This window comes from Balaenoptera musculus, chromosome 21 (genome assembly GCF_009873245.2).
Source record: "Balaenoptera musculus isolate JJ_BM4_2016_0621 chromosome 21, mBalMus1.pri.v3, whole genome shotgun sequence".
In the NCBI taxonomy this organism is placed as follows: Eukaryota; Metazoa; Chordata; class Mammalia; order Artiodactyla; family Balaenopteridae; genus Balaenoptera; species Balaenoptera musculus.
The window spans coordinates 88,826-115,650 of NC_045805.1; the positions used below are offsets into that span (position 1 = coordinate 88,826).

General features: G+C 48.8%; 1 protein-coding gene across 1 annotated transcript; it reads left to right on the forward strand.

Annotated features, from left to right (window-relative positions):
- The first annotated feature begins 970 nt into the window (after positions 1–970).
- Positions 971–26,825, forward strand: DCTD (dCMP deaminase). Its single transcript, XM_036838957.1, has 6 exons — positions 971–1,327; positions 2,517–2,631; positions 2,985–3,120; positions 22,008–22,124; positions 23,471–23,567; positions 25,516–26,825. Exons 2-6 carry the CDS (start codon positions 2,524–2,526, stop codon positions 25,592–25,594), a joined length of 537 nt encoding a protein of 178 aa, XP_036694852.1. The 5' UTR covers positions 971–1,327; positions 2,517–2,523; the 3' UTR covers positions 25,595–26,825.

Consider the following 26,825-nt stretch of genomic DNA (forward strand, 5'->3'; position numbering starts at 1 on the left):
GCTGCCTTCAGAAATGTCACCCCAGGTCTTCCCTATTGACCCGCACCCTGTTTTTCGGATCTTTGTAACAATCGTAACAAGATATGCACAATCGTATAGCCGGCAAGCGTTACGGGGACCACCAGGAAGGGGTGTGCACGGCGGCGGGGTTGGGAAGGGGGAGCTCGGGCTCGTCCCCCGACCGGCGTGGGAAGCGTAAGCCGGCCAAGCCCAGCGCTCATGCAAATGCAGCTTCGAGGCATTTGTGCCTCGAGGGCAGAGCCTCCCCGCCCGAGCCGGTTCGCTGCCTGCAAACAAGCCCCTCCCGCGAGGAACCGTGACGCCGCTCCGGCGACGCCGCAGGCCGGCTGCAGGGGCCCAGAGCGTTCGCCCCTGCCTGCCGCCCCGCTCAGTCTTTCTGCTGTAGGCCCTTCCGGGTCTTTTACTGACATATCATACATACATACATATATATATATATATACACACACACACACACATACAGACACACACATACATGAATATTCACAGAGGTGCATGTATATATATATAACATTTCTTTACAGCGAGCGCTCTAAGTAGCTGACGGTAAATTCAAGCGGGAGGAAAACCCCAAACCCTCGCCAGCAACCGCTGAAACGACCCTCAGAGTCCGAGACCCGAAACTGCGGCGGTTTCGAGGAAGTCGGAGGCCTGCGCGCGGCCACGAGCCGTGCCGTCCGAGGGCCCGGGGCGGCGGGGCGACCGTGCAGGCGCCGGCCCAGGCCTCGGCGCGCGTTCGCGGGCGCCACGTGGAAGCCAGGGCGAAGGCCCAGCGCCGCCGGCACAGGGGGCGGGCGGCCCGCGCGCGGCCGCTCGTGCGCCGGCCCGGAAGGTCGCCGGCCGGCGGGGACGGGCAGGCGCAGGCGACCTGGGCGTGGAGCCCCGCCACCTTCCGGCCACGCGGCGGCCCCGCCTCCTCCGCCGACTTCCTTCCCGGGCGGGACGGCGGGACGGCGGGACGGCGGTGGCGGGACGGGCGCCGGCCTGCAGGTCGCGGGCCGGGAGCGGAGGGGCGGCCGGGGCAGCGGGCGGCCGCGGGGACGCCGCCTCCCGGTCCAACGTGCTGCCGGGGAAACGGCGCGGGGCCGACGGCGCTTGGGCAACCTCGCGGGGGGCGCCGCGGCCTCCGGGGGGTCCGAGAGGCGCTGCCACGTGGGCGGCGGGGCCGCGTGGGTGCGCCCCGGGGTCGGCATCGAGGGGCGGGAGGAGCGTGGCTTGCGGCCGGGACGGTGACCAGACGTGTCTCCCTGGATCCGTTCTGCAGCGGGGCTGCAGGGCACCAGCGAGCGCCAACCCGAAGCCGGTAGTAAGTTCCCTTCCCTCCCCTCTCCTTCCTCGCCTGGCCTCCTGCCTAGCCAGCACCCCTCCGGGCCCCCGGCAGCGATTTCGGATGCTACCCCTTAAACCGCGTGGCGAACCAGTTCCGTCCAGCGTCGCTCCGCGTTAAGAGGGTTTACAGGCCCCTTAGGACCGGGGAAGCGTGCCCAGTGGGTCGCCGGGTTCCCAGCAGGCACCGACGTGCTGCACGGTCGCGTCCGCTTCACGGCTAGGTCCCGCAGCCCAGCTCTGTTGGGAAAGCCTCCCCTTCCTTCAGCCCGCCTGTGCAGGCTTTCTCCAGACTACTCCCTGAGAGCCACCGGGCTTCTGCCTTGCCCTCCTTCCTGGCCCTTGGTTCGTCTCCCTTGAAAGGATGCCCCCACCCCCTTAGTGGAAGTTTTAGGTCCCTTCAGGGCTCTCTCCCCGTTGGAGAGACGCTTGTGCCTGCCCGCGAGTAGAGCCCAGTGTTACCGAAATCCTGCCTTGCTCACGGCACTTGGCAGTCTTCATCGTTTCTCCTCTTTTGGTTCAGTACTCAGAGTGGATAACGTCTGCCCCACCTGGGGAAGCTAGGCGGAAGGGAAGGCACACATGAATATCACAGTTGGGACAGCTCCAGATGGAATCCAGCTGGCATGGAGAATAATCCGGTGTGGTTTAGGGAGAGCTACCTATTCTCTGAGCCTCTCTCTAAGAGGGATGTTAGTTACCTTTAGCTCAGAGCGAGGCTTCAGTGAGATGATGTGTACAACCTTCAACAGTGTCTGAAATATAGTAGATGATCAATAAGTGTTCTCCTTTCCCTTTCCCTCTTTTGCTGGCTCCATTTGATAAGGGAGAGAGGCAAAGGCTGACAGTGATTCGCAGGGCAGGCATGTGTAGCAACTGGCAAAAAAACCCCATGAGAAAGCAGTAAGTAGATGTAATATCTGGGAATGCACATCCATACAAGCCGAATCCAAACTTCTGAAATAGTAACTTAATTTCTTATTATTTTTTTTCTTTTCTGAAGACCAGAGACCGTCTGGGGTTCATGTGCTGTGATTTCTGATTGATAAATGTAAATTGAAATTTTCTGAGTTTGGAGATCCAAAGTTGAAGTGTGCTTGGGTTGAACTGGAAAGCAGATTGACCAAAATGTGTTTGTCCACTGCTGTTTTGTTGTGTTTTTCTTCTAGACCCAGCATGAGCGAATTTCCCTGTAAAAAACGTGACGACTATTTGGAATGGCCTGAGTACTTCATGGCAGTGGCCTTCTTATCGGCACAGAGGAGCAAAGATCCAAATTCCCAGGTAAGTGAGTTTTACAGGAGAATATTTGGACACTCACAGACACGGAGGTGCCTACAAGTGAGCAAATTACAAGAGGAAGAGGGTCAGTGGACACCTGCCAACTTACAAAAAGCAGAGTAAATCTGCTGTCTTTTGTGCTGCATTCCTGCCTGCTTACCTCTTCCTATGAGAGAGTAAATTGTCACATGCCATCGTTCACTGTCTCTCGTACCCCAAGGAGACAGAGCTCTTAGCCCCTCCAGAAGCTGCGTGCCCATCTTGGAGCTCTGTAGGCCTCTGGTCTCATTTATTGCCTCTCCAGTGGCAGACCAGCCACCCAAAGTCACCAAGCCTTTGGGCATGTTTTCCTGTAGGTCGGAGCCTGCATCGTGAATGCAGAAAACAAGATTGTGGGCATTGGGTACAATGGAATGCCAAATGGATGTAGTGATGACCTCTTGCCATGGAGGAGGACAGCGGAGAGTATACTGGATACCAAATACCCTTACGGTACGGCACGTTGTGTGTTCCTTTCTGCTTGTTCATAGCCTCGGTGAGTGCTTAAATACGGTAGATGGTCAGAAAGCACCATCTTCCTTTTCAGTTACCGACAGCCGGAAAGAAAAAAAATCCTGTTGAAGTACCCCAATTTCCCGCCTCCCTCCCTTAAGTGCCAAAGAGAACCAAGAAGTGGAGGCGTGGTAGTGGTCACACAGCCTGGCCCTGGGGCCAGGGCTCTGTCGCGGGCCCGGCGTGTTTCGCTGGTGGCGGGCTTCTCTGCAGCATGCCACAGCCCCTGGGGGAGGTGGCCCTGCCATTTGTTTCTTGGCTACTTGGGAGCGGGGCCAGCTAACCAAGCGCTGGCCAGGGCTTTGCTCTGATGAGGAGCAGCGTGCATTTCCATCTACTGAGGAAATGTGGCTCAAGCTCATCTCTGGGAAGCAGGACGCAAGCTGTGAGCTGGACACCAGGAGGGGGACGATGCAGTCGCCTGCCCCTGTTCCCCAGGGCGCCGCAATCCCAGAGTGGCCGCTGGCCGGACCGCGAGCCGGATGTGTGGAACCCGAGACCTTTGGCCTGGCCAACTCTGCTTTTCACCTTTAAATTAGAGGAGGGTGCTTGTTATAATCTGTTGCCTATCTGAGCCCCAGTGGGGACTCACTTCAGAGATTATCAGAGATTATCTGGGAGCGACCAGCCAAGCCTCACTTTTCCTTTAACTCGCTGGAGAATATGCAACTAATGCTGTAAAGAGGCGCGTTGGGCTGCATATGCTGGTTGCTGAACTTTCTTAACGTTTGGACCTGACTTTTTGTCTGGAAATGAACAGACTGCCTCTCTTGGAAGTAACGTAGATGCAGGCCATCCGGATGGGAAAACTGTGCCTTCAGGAAATAAGGGTCAAGTGTCGTGTGAACGCTTTCTGTTTCATTGGCTCTTCCCTGCTAGGTTTTCCTCTGGAGTTTTTCTCACGAAGAACTCCAAGTCTACATGTAGCCTAATTTATATATTTTTACTAACGTTCCTGGACCTTAATCATGTTAAATAAGCCCCATAAATTTCTTTTAAGCTGCTTCAGGGCAACTGCTTCGTTTTTGAAAGAAAAAGAAAAAACCGTGCCTGGAGGTGGAGAAGGAATTGAGGAATGAGACTGGGGAGACCTACAAAGCACTCGGGGTTCTCAGGGGATAAAGCAGTTTAGTGATTACGGGGATTTCATAGTCGGGTTAGTCCATTTAACTCGCCCCCTTGTCGGAGGAGGAAGAGTTGGATCCCGGGGAAAAGAGGGTAGAACTGCCTTCTCAGCCTCGGCTTTATAGCTGAGTGGAGCGCGGGAAAGATGTGCCAGCGTATTTTAGAAACTTGTGGTCATCCTGCTTTTGATTCTGTAAGCTTTCAGTGATGAGAAAGAAGGGAAATGATTCGTTATTTGTAGGCACACGCAAAGGTGATTTTTCACCGGACAGTTCAAGGTCCCATGTAAAAATGAAAGGGTTGATGAATTCAAGGTCCACAGTGAAGTGTGTAAGGACCCCAGCCCTTATTCGCTGAGTCAGGGCAGTGGGCTCTGGGTCCTGGTGCTGAACTTGCCTGTAGAGGAATTCCTGGGGTGTGTCAGTCTGCGACGCTGAGGCTGGTTGCAAAACGATGCCAGCGGTCTGCACGGCGTAGAGCTGTCCTCACTGGTTACCGGCGGCTCTCCCGTGGGACCTGTGCCTCCCTCAATCACCATGAGCCCCAGGCACATTTCTGGCAGTGACCTAGAAACCCAAGGCTTTGCAGCACGTTTACCATCCCCGGACTCCCCGCTTCCAGAACCTCTCCAGTAGCTAATTGTGTTTGTTCTGAGACACTTGCCTTTTGTCCAAGTTGGAGAGTACCTTTCAGAGCTCCTTTCCAGAAGGAATTAAAAAAAAAAAAAAACCCACACAGGCATTTGTCCAGCTCCACTGATTGTCTTCTATTGAATGGTTGCTGAGTTTCAGGGCACTGGTTGTCTGTGTGCATTATTTTTTACTATCCATGTGATACCTCTAGGTTTTCAAAGCTCTTTGCCCCTTACTTATCAATTATTCATTTTACACGTAGCCGTGTTAGAATGTAGACAGTTTTCTTTCATGAGAGTAAGCTTATAATTTGATGTACCGTAAAAGTCGGAGAACGTATTAAATGGTTTTTAAAAGGCATTTAGTATCACTACCATCATAATACATGTAAAGATGGGCTTTAAGTCTGAATAACTATGACTGGCTGTAAACTGTCCACTCAGTCTTGTCTTTTGAAGGAATTTTGGGTCACAGAGAAGTAAATGTTTAGGTAGCCTTGGATGTAATAGAAATGTTTGGTGCTAATTGACAAAAATGCAAATTCTTTTTTTCTGTTTTAAGACTTAAAGAAAATTAATTTAAAAAAATAAGTGATAATGTCTGGACTTGGGTGGGCATAACCCTTTCCTTCCTCACTGATATTAACGGTGGCTGGGCTGTCTCAGGTATGACTCTGTGTCCATCCCTGTAGAGAAGCTTTAGAGGTTATCGAGATTCCAGACCACCGGCTTCCTAATTCTTCTGAATATATGGGGACCCTCTTTTAAATGTCAAAAAAGACTTCCAAGACCCCTATATGATGCTAGTTAAACTAGTAGTATCTTTTTTAAAAAACTGAGGTATGATTGACATACAAAGTTACACTAGTTACAGGTATAGGACATGATGATTCATATGTATCAATATTTGATATGTTTACAAATTTTTTTTTCTTATGATGAAGATTTGCAAGACCTACTCTCTTAGTAACTTTCAAGTGTGCAGTACTGTATTATTATTAACTACAGTCACCATGCTGAACATCACAGGACTTATTCATTTTATAACTGGAAGTTTGTACCTTTGACCCCTCTACCCATTTCTCCCACCCACCTCCCCCCCTCTGGCAATCACCCATCTGCTCTGTGTATCTGTGAGCTTGTTTTTGTTTTTTAGATTCCACACAAAAGTGAGATCATAACTTTTATTAGTATCTTTTGAGTAAGAAGATCCATGATGACAAAAAACTATTTGATATCAGTAACACTTTGCATTAATCTGAACTTTACTGATGTTTGGAAAAAAAGTGTATGTAAGTGCTAGACGTATGTTTGCCAGTCTGTGGACCATCCCTGTAGCCCTGGCAGAACCTCAGTGGTACCTTGGGGTTTGTGCCCACGGGGTCTAAGCTACCCGCTTCATTCATGGATGGGAACCTGAAGGCCCAGAAACGTTAAGTAACTAATACAATGCCACACAGGCAGGGTGACATCTTCTAATGCCAAAGCCAGTGCTCTGTGCTTCCTTGTGGGGGAGGGGGGCACGGGAATTTGGCTTTTCTGAAGCAGGTAGATGGCAGCACAGTGGGCCACCCATTTTCTTCTTCTCGCTATGCACTTGAGCAAACAGAGGTTTCGATGAAATGACCCCCCAGAGGTCGAGAGCTCAGGTGGCCTGCACCTAGGGTGAAGCAGGAAGCCGTTGGCACCTGGCTTCCCTTCACGTTTCTCCCAAGGGGAGCTTGGGAATTGTGTAAGTTTAAGTTTACTGGTTAACGTATATAGCTTAATTCTCCTTATTAATTCTGTAAGTTTGGAAGTCATTAGTCTTGATTGACACTCTGTGGAAGGGGAGGTAAACACAGAATACGTGTAACAGAGTAGGAAGATGGTGTTTTTTCTGGGCTGTGTCTCTAGAGAGGCATTTTTAAAGGGTGTTTTTGTTCTTCCAGGCTTAGGATCAAAACTTCATTGAAACGATTTGATTATAATGTGGTATTAATATGGAAAATGAAAATTCCCCCTGCCAAGGAAACTGCCTTTTATCTCATCTTTTTCCTGAGAAATCCAAAAGATAGTATGATGTCAGTAACAGTAAGTGGCAGGAAGAAGTCAGCGTTATTACAGTGACACCTTTTCACATGAATGACAATGAAAAAGAATTAGATATATCTAATTCACGCTGTAGAAAAGCTTGGGAAGACTTTAGTTTCTATGCGGGGTGGCTGGTAACCCCAAGTGAAGCGTTCAGCTGACACTTTCCGCTCCTTTCTCTTCGTGGGGTTCATCAGAGTGAAGCACATTTAATCAAAATACCAATTTTATAAAGTGGAGGCGAAATACTTGTGGTAACTCAGAGATCACTCTTTCCTCAGGTTTTCATAACCAATTTTGACGACATGGCTTACAGACCAGAGTGCTGGCGTAGAACCCGCTTCTTTCTTCCTCGGGAGCCATTGTTCAACTTCATGTTTTTAACAGAGCTCCCACGCCCATCAGACTTGAATGCATTTTCCTGCCATGCTGGTTCCCATTGGGGAAGGGATTTGTGGGGAAGCAGGCCTCTTTGCTTGGCCTGCTCTTCCATCCCAATCAATCAAGAAGCCAGGATTGCTTTGGCTGTTGCATCGCACTCGTGGAAGGGACCATAGTCGTGATGTCCCAAGATGGGGGGTAGCCCTGCACTCCGATGCACCAGGCAGACATGGAGACATGGGACTTTTTCCAGAGTCAGTTCATATTTATGCAGGAAAACTCTCACTGGTTAAGAATCTGCGCTTCCACTGCAGGGGACACGGGTTCAATCCCTGGTCGGGGGACTAAGAGATCCCACATGCTGCGCAGCGTGGTCAAAAAAAAAAAAAAAAGTATAATGCTGGGAAGGAAAATGCTGGAAATTAATTAAGGCAAGAGTTTAGCGTGGCAGCTTGAAACAGTTTTGCCAGCGTGTGGCAGTGCTTCTTTATTTAAATGTATTCTTTATTTTTCAGATTTAGCATGTTGTTAAGCATGCATAGATGTCATTTTAGTGATTACTTAGCCATTTACCTTACCCCTTTGAACACTGACATTTTCCTGACCGCCATGCATGTGATATATTTCTTTGACATCCAAAAGGTTAGTCTTGAGAAACTAATTTATCAAGAAGTTAGGAGGCTGATCCTTCTTAAGCTGCAACTTCCTCACAACTTGTAAGAGCTTCTTAGTCATTAAGATCAAATTTGTTCCCTCAGCCGGCTGAAACTGAATGCCCTCTGGTTTTGTTAGGCAGATCCATGGATTTGACGACTTGCTGTTTCTTTTCCTGCAGAATTCTAATTTCACTGGTGGCGACCCAACATCCCTCCCCTGCCTAGCCATCCAGCACTTGTGGCCTGACAGTGGGCCTAATTAGGGACTTTTGTACAAAATAACTAGTGTAACCGATGGAAAACCTTGGAGCAAGTTTACAGTAAAAAAATAAAGTATATTGTTTTTATGAAAAGAGGGGCAAACTCGGGTTTCACCGTGTGGTGTTTTAGACAAACAGGGAAACACAACGGCTTATGAATGAGGCGCCCCCTGAAATTTAACCAGCTTAACATAAGTGTATTTCACTTTCAGGTATAAGTGTTTGTAAACAGCCTTCAGAAAAGAATAAATCATGATTTTGTTCATTTGTTTGATTTTTCTCTATACGTTTTAATCTATAAATTCAGGGCTAATTATTTTCTAAGAGCTAGAGATTACTGTTTCACCATGAATGTCTACAAGGGATGTATAGTAACAATGTATCGTAACTACCTGTCCTGAAGAGCAGATGTAGGAAAAGCTCAAATGCTTATCTATAGGATCAAACCTACCCATGAAAATACACATATTGGTCTTTGTCTATAAAAAGTCAGTTTACTTCATGGACATTTATAATAAAACTTAAAAATCATTCAAGGTTAGTGATTTCCAAATTGATGACCAGGAAGGGGGCTGAAGTTTGTACAATCTCTCTAAATAAAAGGTTTGTTGAGAGATTAATAGCGTCAACAAAATGTCAGGGCCACACTCAACCTATTTTAGGTTAAGTATGTGAGCTCATTAATTATCTGAATGATAAATATAACTTCTTTAATTCTCTATGTTTGATAAGCCTTTGCTTAGAAACTCAGGGTTGCCATGCACTGTGGTTCCAGGGAGCACTTGACACTCCTTGAACCTTGGAATCTTTATTCTGTTGATCTGTTCTGTCAGTTATGCTGGTTTTGATTGATCTTTTCTGAAATTGGCCTGAATTATTAAGGTTTTGTTTTGAGTTTTTTTCATCAAGACTCTATCTTTCATAAGCTTTGTTAATACTGGTATTAAAGTAGAATATATATATGTATATAGTTTGCTCCCAGAAATATGCAATAAAATCTGGTTGCCAGAGATTTTTGCAACTATTTATATTGTTTTTTACTTTTACTTCTTAGGACTTTTGTTTTATATTTGCGTGGGACTATACAAACCTTTAATATGCATGTTGGCTAAGAAAAGCTCCACGGTGCTTAAAATGACAATTATCAGGTTCAAGTGAGAGAATCCTAGACTGACTCTCCAGAGCCCGGGCTCCAGGGGTGGTGTATGTACATAAACCCAGGGATTGTGGGGTTGTCAGATACACAACTTGACGTTCACTTCTCAATATCTTTATGAAATAAATGATCACTGAGGACTCCTCCAGTTCTAGAGTTCTCAGGAAAAATTAAACAATATAGCTTTGATTTTATTTGATTAGGGCGCTGTTTCTCTGCTTAAGGAGTTTTAAGGGTGTTCGGGAAGCATCCTGGGGTGAAAGCTGCAGTAAACAGCTGTTGATGGCAGTGACACAGAGGGAATATGCATCTGTGCGTGTGGACAAATTAATAGAGAGAAACAGGCTTTATTCCCCCCCTCCTTCTAGTGATTCAAACCTGCTCCAGTTCTGAGATGAATATAAACTGATGGAGATGGTACACAGATGTAGGTTGCCCCACAAACATGGATGAGAAAAGGTTGGAGAACAGCAATGAAGAAAAAGACCCCGTGCGTAAATAGAAGAAAATATATATGAAGAGAGGAGAGACACTTAGAACTCTTTGGAGACAGGAGGTTATTCTAAGACCAAACAGAAAGAAAGGACTTGAGAAATCCTTTTGTGAATCAGTCCGTGTGGTGATGTTTATTGAAACGTGGGTACTGGCCTGGCTTCAGGAAATCCCTTGATAAGTGGAGAATATTGGTGAAAGCAAGGTGGCTGGAATGTGCCCATCTTCTCTCTGCTCATGCCGTCTGACGCGCAGGTCGTAGCCAGTGCGTGGAGGTGTAAATTTCATCTCTCTGCTTTCAAATGATAGATGCCGTAGTAAATTTAAAATATTGAATATGATAAGTGAGCATGAATTTTTAAATTCTACAATTAAAAGGCTTTGTTCAAAATGCCATTAATTTTGAGTTTAGGTGGAAAAGGGAAGCAGAATCCCTCATTGTCCTTTTTCCTTCTGCGAGTGAGTTATAACTTCTAACTTGAGTTAGAAATTGAAATAAATACAAATGAGTCATCTACTCATATCAGTTTGAGTTTTCTGTTGGTGAGTTCTTGAGGCATCTTGCTTCCTTTTTAAAAATTGTAACTATATTTTATAATACATGACATTTTTCCAAGTACGTTCCCCTGTAGTCGTTCATTCACTCAGCACATACTTACAGGGCGTCTATTTTACCTGTTCTGTGCCAGGCGCTCTACAGCAGTAAATAATGTACATGTTCTCTGTGTTCAAGGAGCTTGCAGACTGATGGTGGAGCAGGCAGACATGAATGGGATAAACAGATGTTATTGAATGTTTCTTTCTGAGGAAGTGACTGTCACACAGAGGTCTGAAGGATTTGATGGGCCCCCATCAGGTAAAGATGGGGTAGTGGGTGTTAGGGGATGAGAAGAGCATTCCACAGAGAGAGGTGCTTGGGTGAAGGCCCTGGAGGAGGAAGGCTCTAGCTCATTGTGCACCAAGGAGACAATTTGGCCCAAGCTTAGCACGTGAAGGCTGGAGTAACACGGCAAGGCTGGGGGCCCGCAAGGTCAGGAGTTTGGATGTAAAAGCTCACGTTGGGGTGTGTGGGAAGTGGATTGTTCGGGGGCAGGTGGAAACAGGGATACAGCCGGGGGCAGTTGCGAGAGGGCAGTGGAGAGGAGGCGAGGAGAGGGGTGCATTGGAGGAAGCGTCACGAGGGCTGGTGACGTGGGGTTGGGGAGGGAGAGCCACTCCTTCCAAACAGTTCTGGTCCGAGCGCCTAGGTTTGGGGGAGGAGCGAGGGAAATCTGGGCCTCTGAGGTTGCAGGTGTCTGTAAGAGCTCCCAGGGAGGGTGTGAGGTCGGCAGGTTGGGTGTGCGAGCGGACAGCCATGTCAGCGTGGCATGCCAGCTTTGGGTGACATCACGGGCGTGGGTGAGGTGACGTAGGGAGAGGGTGCAGAGGCCGGGCCCTGGCCAGAGCCCTGAGAACCACGGACAGAGGTTGGTGGAAGTGGAAGGGCCTGCAGAGAAGGGCAGTGACATCAGGGAGCGCACGGAGCAGTGCTCCCAGAAGGAGGGAGCGGCCGGCCGCGTCCGAGGCTGCTGAGAGGTCCCAGGAGGTGGAAAGGTGCCTGTGGGGATGAGCACGTCGGAAGTCACGCTGACACTGCAGAGAGCGGCTCCGTGGAGCGGGAGGGTGGGAAGGCAAACCGGAGCCAGCTGAAGGAAGGACAGAAGGGGGGGAAATGGGCAGAGCGGAGAGAGGTCCGGTTTTGAGGTGTCTGGGAAGAGAGCAGAACGGTAGGGTGACGGGATGGCGGCCAGGAGGGAGGGGGCCGAGGTAGAGGTTTCTGTTGTCTGTCCGAGGGGAGGGTCCGGATGTGTTTTCCTGTTGTTACAGCACGCATTTGCGTGCAGCTGGGAATGGTCCAGGAGAGGGAGACGGATGAGGGTGTGAGAGGGACGGGCCCCAAGCTCACAGATCAGCAGTGAGGGGAGGACACCAGGTGCGGGCAGAGGGGCGGGTGACAGCCGACCTGCGACCTTCGGTCGTGGAGTCCCAGGTGGAGACGTGATCCGCTGCAGCATTTCAGCGGAGGATGAGGGCGGTCGTGGGCTGAAAGGGGAGGGGGCTGCCTGGGGCAGGGAGCCGGGGCCGCCCTGGAAATGCAGGGCAGGGCCGCAAGTGTGGTCTCTCCTGGGAGTCCTGAGTTAGATCCGGTAAGCCCCGTGTTCTGCACGCCAGATCGGGATCAGCGTGTCACCCGGGGTGTGCCTTGCAGAGCTGGGATCAGTTAGAACACAGGCCCTGACTGCTGTTCCAGCGCCCACTGGTCAGTCCCGGTTCACCTTTGAAAGCTGTTAACCCGAGAGGGAAGCTTTGAGGCTGGACAGTGTGTCTTTCCGTCACAACGCTGTCCAGCAGTGGTGAGTGCTCTGCTTCTATCTGTGCTTCCTCGGTACGTGTTAGACATCAAACAGTGTATGTATCGCACGCGGACAGTGGGAAGGGCGGCGGGCTCAGCTCACCCCTTGATGAAGTGCGCTGTCTCCACTCCCTCGTCCTTCTGACCTGACTGTGTGTCCTTAGCACACAGGGAAGCAAAGTAATTAGACTTCTGGGGGCTTTATTGTCAGTAATGGAAACACCACAGTCAGAAGTCTCTCTAGCCCTAAGCACTACCACTGGGGCTAAGTGGATCCCCTGGGTGCCCTGAGTTGCTGCCAGCGGCCTTAGCAAGAGGCGGGGAGGAGAAGGGGGCAGGGGATGGGGACCAGGGCAGAGGAGGGAAGGAGGAAAAACATCTGTCCTCCTGTCCGCCCAGCCGAGCAGCCCGGGAGGAGAGGTCAGGGGCACCGACATTTACCAGGTCCATCTTCTGTGCTGTGTTCGTCACAGATTTTAGTCTTGGTGGCGGGTCTCAGAGGCAGGTCTTTGTGTGTGTGTGTGTGTGTGTGTGTGTGTGTGTGTGTGTGAAAGATCACAATTTTAATTTTTTTTAATTTAATTTAATTTTTTAAATTTTTTAACATCTTTATTGGAGTATAGAACTACCATACGACCCAGCATTCCCACTCCTGGGCATATACCCTGAGAAAACCATCATTCAAAGAGAGTCATGCACCACAATGTTCATTGCAGCTCTATTTACAATAGCCAGGACATGGAAGCAGCCTAAGTGTCCATAGACAGATGGATGGATAAAGAAGATGTGGCACATATATACAATGGAATATTACTCAGCCATGAAAAGAAACGGAATTGAGTTATTTGTAGTGAGCTGGATGGACCTAGAGTCTGCCATACAGAGTGAAGTCGGTCTGTTTCTTTCAGGTGCGTAGGCCAGGAGGCTGAGGCTTCACCGGATGCAAAGGGTCATTCACAGAACTAGCAGCTGGGGGCAGGGCCAGAGTCTGAGGAGATGGCTGGGGTCCATGCAGGAGGAAGCGGGGCTCTGGGGCGTCTCTGGACCAGCCCAAAGCCTTGTTCCAGGAGTGGCCTGGGCCAGGGCAGCTGAGCCTGGGGCTTCATGCAGAGCCTGGAGGATTCGACTGCCTTTTTTTTTTTTTTACATTATTTTTATTTTATTTTTTTTTAACACCTTTATTGGAGTGCAATTGCTTTACAATGGTGTGTTAGTTTCTGCTGTATAACAAAGTGAATCAGCTGTATGTATACATATATCCCCATATCTCCTCCCTCTTGCGTCTCCCTCCCACTCTCCGTATCCCACCCCTGTAGGTGGTCACAGAGCACCAAGCTGATCTCCCCGTGCTGTGCGCTGCTTCCCACTAGCTATGTAGTTTACTTTTGGTAGCGTATACATGTCCATGCCGACTGCCTTTTGAGGGAGCTCACCCTCTTCGGATCCCAGATCTGGCCAGAATGCCCTTCTGCTGCCGTTTGCTCCCAGCAGAGACCCCCTCTCTGGGCACAGGGTAGTAACAGAGCAGCCCCCAGACGTCTTCCAGGGGCAGGGCTGGGGTCCTCTGCATTAGCACTGCTCCCTGTTTTTATGTTCACTTACAACCTTAGACGGTAATAATAGACGCCTCTGCACTGGAACTATGCGCCCCTCAATGCCAGAAGCTAGGGGCGCAGTCGCTTTATCTTCTGAACAGAAAAGCCACTAGCCGTGCAGGGGGCGGGGCTGGCGGGGCAGTCGTGTCCCGTTCTTAGCAGAGGGGTTCCCACTGTTCCGGTGTGGCCAGGTGAGGCCCAAGTGCTGTCACCTGTCGCCTCTGCTTAGCAGGACCCTGCTCCCAGCTCCCCCAGGTCTTCATCACAGCAAGACCCGGCTGGATTGGACGCCGCTGTTCTCAGCAAACACGTGCAGTTCTGACTTGGCAACAATGCTTCACCGGCAGAATTCTCTCTACTTCACAAAGCGTTTTCCTCCCGTGCTCGGCATTGTAACCTTGCGAGTTAGGAAGGGAGGTACTCATATTCCTGTTCATTGTTGAGTGAGGCTGAGCTTGAACCCTGGTGCCCCGGTGTAGGCAGGTGCCAGGTTTTAGCCCCCTTGGTTCTGAAAGCCATCTGTAATCCAGATACATTTTTCTGCAGGAACAGTATTGCCTGCGGATTCAGCTCCCCTCTGCCTACAAACAGTGCATTTAAGCCCTCGTTTCCTGGGTTTTTGCCGCACTTCCCGCCTTCCGTGGCCTTTCTTCTGTAGTGCCTGCAGCCCTGGCTCTGGTTTGTCCGTGCTTGGGCGTCTCCTGCCTGGCGGGGCATGGGCTCTGCAGGGGGGACCCGCCAGCTCCTGCAGTGCCAGCGCCCAGGCCTGTAGGCGCTCTGCCTGCAACCAAGACTTAGAACGACACGCATCTGGGAGGCGTCTACAGTTGGAAACCACTTTCCCTCCCTGCTGCAGCCCGGTGCCAAGGGATGCCCCTCTGGCGGGGGTAAGGGGGGGCGGGGACGGGCAGAGCTCTCCGTGAGAAGCCGTGGGAGGGAAGTAGGCTTTGGAGCGTTAGAGGCTGTCAGAGAGGAAGACCGTGGCGGGGGCTCAGGGGCAGAGGCTGAGAAGAGCGGGCGGGGCCCACCAGGCCTGTGCCGTTGGGCTTGTCTCGGAGAAGTAATGTAGTTGTCCCTTCCTGAGCCGGTTCTCCCTCTCCCCTACCCACCGTAACCTCAGATCCTTGGAAAACTCGATCGCGAGTCCAGTCACTGCCTTACCAACATGGAAACTTGGCGGAGCGGCGGTGAGGCAGAGGAGTGACGGTGTTTGGGGCCAGATTCTGGCAGTGTTTGCTTCGGATTGGGGGTAGCCGTGACGGCGAACACGTCGCGACCTTTGAGGGGTGCTGGGGGTGGGAGGTTGGGGAAGGGTTAAATCTGGAGGCTACTCTCTTGTTCAGCTCTTGACTTGAAGGGTGGGTCCTTTGCATGCTGGTGGTGATAGATGAGGCCCTGTCAGGACGTCTTCCAATAATTGAGAGATAAGTAGTTGAAATTCCAGCCCATCTCCTGAAGCAGTGAAGCGCTTCCCTGAATGGACCTGTTAGAGGAGTGGGTGCACATCCCGCCCCTCGGTGGAAGCCTCCACCGGGCGGGCACCTGAGGGGCACCCAGAGCGGGGGGTACCCGTGCTCCGAGACAGACGGGTCCGATTCAGCCACTCTGATCCCTGTGTGACGCCAGAAGTCAAAACACGTGGACCCTGATTTCGAGAAGTAATGACCAAGAGCTTTGTCATCAGAACAGAAGTGGAGTATCTTGTAAAAATTAACGTTGCGTTATTTTTTTAAATGCACAGGTCAACCTTGAACTCGGGTACCCCGTTTTGTGTCAGTTATTAATTGCAGGGTGGAGCGTCCCACCTTTTCGCGGCCCTGAGCGCACTCTTCTTGGCTCTCGAGTCTGGACCGTCCCTCTTGGCAGCAAGCTGAAGTGTCCGTGCTCAGAACGCGGGTGGCCGCCCGGCCCCGAGAACCATCACAGCCATCAGTCAAGGGCACGGGAGCGTTCCCCAGGGACGCTGAGGCTTGTACAGTACAGCCTGGAGAGTGTTGGCAGAAGGCAGGGCAGGTCAGGCTAAGTTCCACAGGTGCTCTGTGTCTGGACCTTTCACCTGCCCTAACCCAGCTGCTTCACCAGGCTGCCCCACTTTCCAGGTCAGCCTTGGTGGAATAGCCCTCAGGCCCCAGGAAGTCATTTTCTTCAAGTAAAAATCCTGTACTACTAAAAACGAGGAATTTTAAACAACCTGGAGGGTTTCTTTAACTGGAATAGAAACATAGTTTTCCTGACCCCAAATTTTATCAGACCCCAGTACCTCCCATCATGTCCTGGTAGCCACATGACGATCAGTTTGGGGTAGAATCACACTATTAAATTATTTGTGCAGCAGTTAACAATTGTTTAGCCTTATTCTGAGGTTTCTTTTCTTTTTTTTTTTTAAACCTATTTAAGTAACCTTAACAATGCTACTGTCTAAAATAGATATTGTATTAGTCTTACATGAAACGAGATGAAAGTTAAATCTATAAAATGTTGAATCTCTTAAGTCTAACCAAGGATGGAATATATCCTGTTAATTTGTCAAACTTCTAGAGAAACGCCTACATGAGACAGTAAGGATTAATCAAGCCCTAGTAAGAGGGAATTTGAAAAATACAGTTTTCTAATTATGCAGTCTCTTCTCAGTGGGCCAAGGTTAATGCAGTTCTGAATTCTGACAGTTAGTAATATAAAAGAAAAAAAAAAAAGACCAAAGCATGTGAATCTGTCTGAAACAGAGGTTCTCCTTCTAGCAATCAAGAACTTCATACGCATTAATCTGATATTTTCAGCGTTTGATTCTTTTCCTTTTAAACAATGTTGAGAATCGTTGAAGGTTCTTGTGTCACTCTTTGTGCTTAACAGATATACATGTAGTATTTGGAGATTTCTTTTGTTTATTGCTCAGCCAAAGATGAGTAATTCTAGGTAAATGGAAAATTTGTCTTCTTGTGTGTGTGTAACAATTTAGCTGTCTTTTGAATACTTTCTAGACACTGTGTATCTTGGGAAGACTTGGTCCTGATTCCTGCTATGAATGTAGCAACTAGGCTTATCTCGAGATCAGTAGCAGAGCCACCCTCCTTGGTGGGTTTTTGTACTCAGGCCTATTTGTAGTTCTTGCTGCAGCTCTTCCTAAGCCACATCATAAAAACACTAGCACTCAACAAAGATAAATGTATTCTTTAATTTAGTGCCATCAGATATCTACAGAGTGTTTTTATCATAGTGAGAAAAGTTGCAGAGGAGACTCAGCCCACCCAAAGAAGAGGCCTGCAGAGAAGATGGGAAAAATTGGGGTTAGAAATGTAGATTTCAGGGTTTTACAAGTAGATCTGTTCTCTGAGAGTCTACGGATGGATGAATCCTTAAAGTCCAGGACTATGGGAGGAAAACGAAAGAGCAGGGTTGAACCTTGGGAAATGCCCAGAAATGTGAGAGCAGGACAGGGACCCACAGAGATGTGGTCTGGTGATGCTGAGACGGTTAGAGCAGGGGATGTGGGGTGGTCACGCATCAAGGGCCAGGAGAGCAGGGAACCCAGAGACTGCAGCCAGAAAAGGACTGGGTTTAGGTAACTACGAGGCCGCCCAGCGGGGTGTGGGGACGGCCTCCTGTCGGCTCACGGAGCAGATCCAACACATCACATCTCTCCCCAGCTACGCACCACGTGTTGGGGGCTTGGAATTAGCCCTGCGGGAGTATTTCCACCACAAAGATTGGCAGAGGCTATAAATTAAGGCTTAGTTTTTTGTTTTTGTTTTTTTAGTAGTTGGTTGTATACATGTAGTAGCACATTACAGAGGCCAACAGGTTTCCACAGACTGGTATTTCTTAAGCTTTTTACATGGCGACGCAGCATGTTTACATAGTTTACACCCGAAACAGTTTTCAGGAACCTCCTTAACCTTGCCACGTGGCATGCATTCTGATCTCTCCCCTTCTCTTTCCACCTATTTCCTTAAAAAGGAGGAAAAAATGCTGTTTATAACTCACTAAACTGATCTCACGACCTACGGTTGAGAAAGCATTGTTTTACAGAAAACTAGAGGTTCTATATGCATCATAACACCAAGAGGTGATTATTTTAAAAATAGAGTAGCAGTTGTAGATAAGACAGTTTCATCTCGAAAGGAAGAAGAAAAGAGACCCAAAATGCTGGAAAGGCAGCCTCTTCAGAATGGGGGCTAAGTGTATGTGTGTAAAGGAGAAGAAAAATGGAACAGCGGGAGCCCCCATTATCGGAGATGCCGGGTGAGGGGCTGCCGAGGGCGGGGCCTGGCCCTTGGCGACAGGAGAGAAGCCTCATGTTTTGTTGTGACAGCCTGTCTCGGAGAAGGTCAGCTGTTCTGGAGGATGAAGGAAGGGAACTGGACACACTGGGAAAAAGCTAAAAACCGGATTCCCTTGGGATTGTAAAAACTGCCTTTATTTAGTTAGTTGGAGCCACTGTTACTCCTGCAAACCAAAGGGCACAGCTTTCAGTGGCAAGACCGGGCCGTGAACCCCGGGCTGACTCTTGTCGCAAAGCTGTCTTTCCAGACTTGCCCGAGAGGACGCGAATACGAGGGAAGGATGCTTGGCCCCGGAGCAAGCCCATCACAGGCAGGCCCGGCTGCTGGGCGCTCCTTGTGGCCTGGAGTGGACCCCTCCGGGCGGTTACCTGTTAAGTGACCAGTGGAGATGCCAGACCAGGTGAATGAATCCCAGCCTCCACCCTGACTGGCCCACGTTATACAAGCCGAACGGACAGTCGTCAGTCACGTTGGTCTGCCCACAGGACAGTCTGGGGCCCGAGGCCTGTCTGCCTGGTGCCGCCTGGGCGGATCGGCCCCAGAGAGAAACACGGGGCGGTTCTGGAGGGGAAGCGAGGGTCAGGGCCGCAGAGACTGGAGGCCGCGGGGCCGAGAGGTCAGCCAGGCCGGAAGCGCGCAGCCTTTCAGACTTGAGGATCTGGACCCACGGCGCAGGGGTCCCGAGGTGGGAGGGGCCGGGGGTTCCTCCCCTCGACCCTCAGGTGCAGGCTCGGGAAGCAGGTGCCAGGTGGCTGGGGTGGGTGTCCGCCAGGTTCGGAGCTGGGGGTGTGCAGTGCTGAACGAGGGCGGTGAGGTGTGGATGGGACGCCTGAGTTTCGCACTCGTCATTGTCTGGTTTTGAACGTGTGGGATTGTGGGTCGTGACCTGTTGCCTTTCCAGAGCCTCACATGTGCCTGGCACTCAGCCATGCTAAATGCCCAGTAGACCTCTTGTTTCTCTACCAAGAAGCTTTGTATTTTCCGTCCTGTGATCTTGTGGTTAAGAGAAAGGAGGTCTGTTTATAGTCCAGCGAATTATTTCTATAAACCACCCTTTACACAGGGGTGTCGGATGCTGCACGAGAGAATCTGTTTCATCTGATAGTTTTCGTTAATGAATCCAGACATAATGTTATATTTTGCCCCAAACTGCCTCGGATGAATTAGAGGAAGATAGTTGTAGTCAACGTGACAACTTTTAGAGATTCATAAGAGGACGATATCATAGTGTTTCCTAACAGATTCAGAAACTGTAGTTCTGAATATTAATACCAGCACCATCAAAAAATAGTTATTAGGTGGGAAAGCGTATTTTTGATATTTGAATTTAAGAGGACTTTCTGTATTTCCCAACGTTGCCATCAAGAATTGGAATCTGAATTTCCTCCTTTATTCATTCAGTAAACATTTAACACCCGTATGTTCATGGCATAGCATTAGGCTCTGAGGGAGTTGCAAAGAACCTAGAAGCCTGGGCTCTGCCCTCAAGGGGGAAATAAAAGAAACAAGTACATCTAATTGTTTTTAACACTGAGCAGTGTTGATCCCAGCTTGGGAACATCTTGGTCACCGGGGAAGGAAATGGGGCCAGGGGGCCCCTCCGAGGCCAGTGCCCTGACAGCCCTGAGGGTCCCCCCACCCCTCGGGGGTGACAGGACAAGGTCTCAAGGAGCCAGGCTCAGGTCCCTCTGCAGCCAGCAAGGATTGTTCTCTGACGGGCTGTGACCTGATTAAGCACGGCTTTTTTTTTCCCTTTAGATTTTCTTAACAATGCCAGAGACTGTTCATTTCTACACACAGCTAAATCGTGGTGTTCATAGGCTAAGGTGAGCACTGCCAGCATCTCCTGAGAGGCCCCAGCTCAGCTCTCTACCTGCAGGATTGCAGAGCTGCTGCAGGACTCACAGGGACACTTACAACGTCCCCTGAAGACGGGAGGCCTGGGGAGGACGGTGGACCAGGGTCTGAGCCAGAGCAGGCCCTCAGTAAAAGTTCATTGACTGAGTACATCCGAGCTAAAATATACAAGAGCCGCGAGTTTAGGCCACTCTCCTTTTAAGGCCTTGTCGACAAAAAGAAAAACGCAGAACGTAAGAGCCGGGAGTTGAGTTTTATTCAGGGTCTTACTGAGGACTAGAGCCAGGAGACAGCCTCTCAGAGACCTCTGAGAAACAGCTCTGAAGAGGTAGCGAGGGATGTCCATATATATAGGATTTCGGCTAAGGGGTTTGTGCAGTCAGCATACAGTATAACTAGTCACAAGGAAGAGATATCGCAGTTAATGAATTTAGTGCTTTCCTAAGTAGGGGAAGATGCAAGAATCTGGGTTCATAAAAATATTTTCTTGGAATTGACACCTAATTTTTCCTGAAATGTGTATCTAACTAAGGGCCTGTTGTGCCTCTTTTCCCAAAGCACAGAGGGCGCCCTCCTGTTCTTCGTCCCGAGCTCCTTTCAGGGCGCACGGTAGGTCAGCGGCTGCAGCGGCTGATGACTTGATCTTGTAGAACTGGGTGGTGGGCAGGATTCTTTGTTTGACAGCCTCAGTGCTCCTGGAAGAAGGTGCTCGGGGTAGGAGGTTGATAAGGTGGGGAGAGGGGGAGACCTACGAAGGCCCCCGTGTTTATAATTAGAAGCTTTGTATGATTTGGACCAGGGCCAGATGGTAATTCATTCAGTAAACATTTATCTAGCACTCGGTGCCTAGAGTGTGCTAGGTCCCTGCAGATATGAGAGGGTTCTACACGGCAGTGTTTTCTAAGCGTGTCTGCAGCTTAGAATCATGAGGGAGAATCTCTTAGAAATGCCAAAGCCCAGGCCACACCCCAGACCATCACAGTCTCCAGCTGGGGGACACAGACATGGCGGTTTCCTCCCTGGGGGGTTCCACCAGGCAGACACGTCTGCGAATCACCACCCCAAGGAGAACAGTTTTAGAGAGCGCACCCGGAAACGTAAGTAGTGATATTAGAAGTCAGTACAGCAGCCTCAGAAAGCAGGTAGGGGATTCTGGAGTGGGTCCGAGAGGTGAGTACTGCTGGTTCCCTCGAAGGAGCGCCCTGTGGATTAGGCGGTGGGAACACCTAGCCTAGCAGCCTGGGAAGGCGGGTGGGCGTCAGCAGGTGCGGGACGGGAGAGGAGGGAGCCTCCTCAGCCTTGAATTCAGGCAAGTCTGGGGTGACCTTATATCACTGACCAGTCTAGCAAGAACTTGACTTTCCACGGTCGTTAAGTGGGTGGATGTGTTTCGTAGGGAAGGCAAAGCACTGGTTATCCGATGGCATTTTTCTTTGGCGTGTGCCGGCTGAGGACCGTGAGGTGCACCAGATCCCTGGGGACAGAAACGCTCAGCTTCACTGCCGGATTCTCTTGCTCTTAAAATTGCCCCTTGCCCGCGTGGCGGCCCTGGCGAACATCCCTGCATGTGCGGATCAGCACACAAATGGGCCGTTTCATGCTGGTGGTTCCACCCCCAGGGTCTTGTGGAGCGGTGAGCTCTTGCTCTGCTCGGGGTGGGTGAGGACAGTTGACCTTGGCCCCTCCTGGCTGCTGGAGGTGCCGACAGACCCAGGGCTGCTGCGGTGTCCGGCTTCGCTGCTCATCACCAACCTGTCAGACCACACGGCCCGCACTTCTCAGGACTTTCCGTCTCTAATCATTTCTTTAAAAATTGAGTCTATTATCTGTGTTATTTCATAGGGGCAAACGGAATGCCTCAACACTCTTAGCGAATTCTTCATGAGCTTGCAATCTAAGTTTTTCTTTCTTTTTCCTTCAAACCCACAGTGTGCCACGCCGAGCTGAATGCCATTATGAACAAAAACTCAGCAGATGTGAAAGGCTGTACCATGTATGTCGCCTTGTTCCCGTGTAATGAATGTGCTAAGCTCATCATCCAGGCAGGTAGGACCGGGCCGTTCCCATTTGTCACATTTGCATTGCCGCCTGCTCTCCGCAGATGTGTTTGATCTTAAATCGCTATTGTTTAGATCTAAATTAACTGCACTATCAACTTTGCAAGATATTTCCTGTGTTTTGTTTTTGAATGGTGCCAGGTATTCTAAGACTAATTGCATCCTCTGTGATTCTTAGCATGTTTTTAATTTAGTTTGCAACTTCCTAAACTGCAAGCTGCCAAAAAACAACACAGGCGTTGCATATAATTACTGTCAATGTACTATTCTCTGACATATTGTGCATAGATTAGGGGGGAGGGAGAGAAATGAACTTCTGTCAGAAACAAGGTCAGCTGGGAGTCTCTGTATGAAATTTTAATTTGTGTCTAATATATGGTAGATATACGAGGACCTAAACATCTTTTTGCATATGAATGTCATAAGACTCAAATGGTACAACTTGAAGTTTTTCTTATATTACGGTTACCATAAATCTGCACCATTGTGTTCTGAATATTTCACCTTTTTCAAACTGTCACATCTAAGATTCAGCTACACTTTATCTCCATAAAGCTCTCGGCTTGAGATTTAAAGACTTACCATGTTAGCCAGAGGTGTGCTTTAACGGGGCTGTTTATCACGAGCCCGTGGATCTCTGAGCAGAAGAGGTCTGGCGGGACCAGGATGAAGGGTCTCAGTTAAGGGATCTCGTGGGCTCCCTCACTGGTGGCGCACGACCCTTCGCGAGTTTTCCTCGCCATCCTTAGGCACAGCGGCGGCGGCAGGTGCGTGGGAAGAGCAGCCTCCTGTGGTCCCTTCTGAGACTCGTGGAGGACCAGGGTGATTGGTCAAGTGCCCTCCAGATTCTTGGCCCTCAAGTTAGAACTGCCTGGTGAGACAGGGGTAGGAAGCAGATCTGCCCTCTGTCGAGCTGGCTTGGACTGGTCTGCAGAGCCATTCCTGGCAGCACGGTGGTCCTCATCTCTGATTTTGCCAGTATTCTCCACCACCCCCGTGAGCCTCTTGAGTTAGGAGTCATTGCCTTGTGAATAAAGAATATTTGGTTGCCTGCAGTAAAGAAAATTTGTTAATCGGATCAAGGCTTGACTATTTGACATGTTTTCACTTTGCATTTATTAAAAAAAAATCCATAAAGGCTGGAGGGCAGATTAAATAGAATCCATGTGCTGCTGTATTTGAGAGCAGCAGATACATATTTCAGTCACTGGATGTTGTGTGCTCGCACCCTCAGGAAAGGTGATGAATCAGACTCCACCAGGGCTTCTGTCCGCATGCCTGTTGTTGTATCTCTATGTGCACATAATGAGGTTTCTTTCACTCTTGCCTTTTAAGGGATAAAAGAAGTCATTTTCATGTCTGATAAATACCACGACAGCAAAGAGACGACAGCCGCGAGGCTCATGTTTGAAATGGCCGGGGTTTCCTTCAGGTGAGTGGGAGGCACGTGGAGAAGAAGGTAGTAGGAAGGCCTGATGAAGAAAACACATTTGGCCTTGTCTGATGTTTAATTTCTACTTGTGATGCCTGACCTCCACACTTGGAAGCATCTTTTTATTTATTTTATTTAAAATTTATTTCTTAATTGAAGTATAGTTGATTTACAGTGTTGTGCTAATTTCTGCTGTATGGCAAAGTGATTCAGTTATATATATGTATACATTCTTTTCCATGATGGTTTATCAGAGGATACTGAATATAGTTCCCTGTGCTCTGCAGTAGGACCTTGTTGTTTATCCATTCTGTATATAAAAGCTCACATCTGCTGACCCCAACCTCCCTCTCCGTCCCTCCCCTAACCCCCTTCCCCTTGGCAACCACAAGTCTGTTCTCTGTGTCCACGAGTCTGTTTCTGTTTCATAGATAGGTTCATTTGTATCATATTCTAGGTTCCACATATAAGAGATATCATATGGTATTTGTCTTTCTCTTTCTGACTTACTTCACTTAGTTTGATAATCTCTAGTTGCATCCATGTTGCTGCAAATGGCATTGTTTCATTCTTTTTTGTGGCTGAGTAATATTCCATTGTGTATGTGTGTGTGTGTGTATACACACACACACACACAACATCTTTCTTATCCATTCATCTGTCGATGGACATTTAGGTTGTTTCCATGTCTTGGCTATTGTGAATAGTGCTGCTATGAATATAGGGGTGCATGTATCTTTTGTGGATTAGAGTTTTGTCTGGATATAGGAAGCATCTTTTTAAATATGATGGGCTAAGGCTCTAAAGATTATCCTAAGGGTAGATTTTTATAGGCAGTGACAGAAGTATCTGAAGACAATCTGTGTAATGATTACACTTTACTTTTAGTAGCTTTCCAGGGCTTGAACTAATTATTCTGGTAGTGAGAAATTTTAAAATTCACAAGTTTTATAATATTAACATTAAATCTTTTTAAATTTTGCAGATGTAACAACTCTGGCATAAAATATTTAAGGTGAAAATAACCTGCCAGGTTGGAACACTGGGAATTCTTTTTACAGTCATAGTTTAAATTGAGATTTGAAGTCATTGAGATTTATATGCTTACCTTTGGTAGGCACAGACTGGGAGGTGCGTGTTACTTGCAAGTCAGTTCAACCACCTTTGGTTTCTGGTAGAAACTTCTTTTAGACTGAAAACTTTTGAAGAAGTTCCTTTACAGTATTTGTGTCAGCAGTTGGGGTCCTTGTAATTGGTAACATACCTAACCTTTTGGATTACTCATTAGGGATATAGGTTATATGTAATGAATCTCTTGCACTATTGTGCCTTCTGAGACACATATTATTTACATAATATTAATTAGATATTTACTGTATACTGATTTTTTTTAAAGAATATGTTTAGTCCCCATGTATGTTCTTTTTACCTGTTTGAGAAAGTACATAATGAGTAAAAAATGTCATGGGTTTATTTTACTTCTGCATTTATAGAACATGATTTTAAAAATGACTCCTCACCAGAGCTGGTTGTTTTCTATTGAGAGCAAAAGAAAATTTACTCTTTTTTTACTTTAGAGCGATTCCAAGTTGGCTGCAAAAATTTCCTAGACAGTAAGATAAATCTGGTGGGGAAACTCGTCATTGGATGTCATGTCATGCAGCTAACGTGTTAGAAATCCTCTGACTTCCCGATAATTCATGAACTCAGCTAGCTGACGAACACACAAACCAAGCCACCCCATGCATCTTTTTTTGTCTTAGTCTTTTCCAGTCCGTGTTTCTCTCGGTATGGTGCACTGTAATTGGCTCCTTTACAGACAAAATATCAAGCGAATACCTGGAAATTTTTTTCCTCCCCGCAGAAAATGTAGGTTAAGCCAAAGTAAACAAATGGCTCTAACTACTCACTAGATAATATCTTTATATGTTTTGTTTCTTACCTTTAGGAAATTCACACCAAAGTGCAGCCAGATTGTCATTGACTTTGATTCAATTAACAGCAGACCGAGCCAGAAGCTCCAGTGAGTTACATCTCATTAAATCTCCAGAAGATTGGGATTATCCTCTTCTAAGAAGCTGCTAATGCCTTTCATCTTAAAGTTACACAGAACTTTTTAATAGCCGGGACGGCAAAAGTCGACATCTAAAGAATGTAAAAGCTCACATCTTCCTGACTAGCCCCCTGTCACGTGGAATCTGCATCTGTTGAAACCGTCGATTTAGGGTTTAAAATGAAGGAGCTGTGGGTGCGCACGGGGCTGGAGCGGCGCCTCCCCTCCCGTCTCCCGGTTCGCTGGGACGCGCGTGGTTGCGCAGACGGGCGTCAGCCGTGCGTCAGCCGTGCGTCGTCCACTGCGTTTCACAGCCGCTCTTCAGCGCCACGTGTGCTGGGAGGACAAATAACTGTGGCTGTGTTCCTAGCGGGATGAGCAGACACGCTGATCTGAACATCGGGCCCGAATGAAGCGTCGCATGTAACGCCCTTGGGGAAGGGAAAGGAGCCGCAAGACGCAGCATTTAAGTGTTTGCTTTCGAGAGCTGAGGGAGCCCCCAGCCGCCCAGCCGCCCACCCGGAAGCCCTGGACGGGGCGCGCCTTCGTCCTGGCCGATGACGAGTGCAACCGAGCGGGCGTTCTTTCCGGCTCTGCTGTCCTGCTCCCCACAGGGCGGTGCGCGGAGCGCCTCTGCGCGGTGGGGACCTCTGTTGTTCGTGCCTCTTAGTCTGGCTTTGTGGGTGACGCGGAGCTCTTACAGTAGTTTATTTGAGTAATGAGTCGTTCCCGGGGAAGGCAGCCCGTCGCCTGCGTTGCCCCCAGGTCCACAGCCTGCCCGGGGGCGGAGGCCCGCACCGCTGCCCCACATGCCAGCACGGTTCATTTTCAGGGCTGCTCTCTCCTATCCTGTAAGTGAAAGGGATGTGAGGAGGTGTCAGTTCCATCCACATCTCTTGGTGATGGGAGCTCACTTGTGCTCCTGGCGCCCTGCCTTCACTGACACGCATCTCACCTTCCTAATCACTTCGATTTGGGGTATGGGTAGCAGTGCACCTTGTCTTTAATCTCATTTCATTTTTATTCAATGTGCTCAGTACCTTCGCTGAGAAAATGGTTTCTTTATCCTAAAGATCATGACCGTTTTAAAGTGCTCTTACATCTTTATGAGTTTTTATTTTGTCTCTGAGGTTTTGGATTCCATATTCTGGGGCATTTGTAATTTGGCTCCTTACCAACATTATTAAAATCTTATTAAAATCCGC

Bases quoted from the DNA above. Each gene is read 5' to 3' on its own strand.
- DCTD (XM_036838957.1), top strand. From the start codon at position 2,524: ATGAGCGAATTTCCCTGTAAAAAACGTGACGACTATTTGGAATGGCCT. The intron at 3,121-22,007 runs GTACGGCACGTT...TCAAACCCACAG, and splicing joins GGATACCAAATACCCTTACG to TGTGCCACGCCGAGCTGAAT. The intron at 22,125-23,470 runs GTAGGACCGGGC...TTGCCTTTTAAG, and splicing joins TAAGCTCATCATCCAGGCAG to GGATAAAAGAAGTCATTTTC.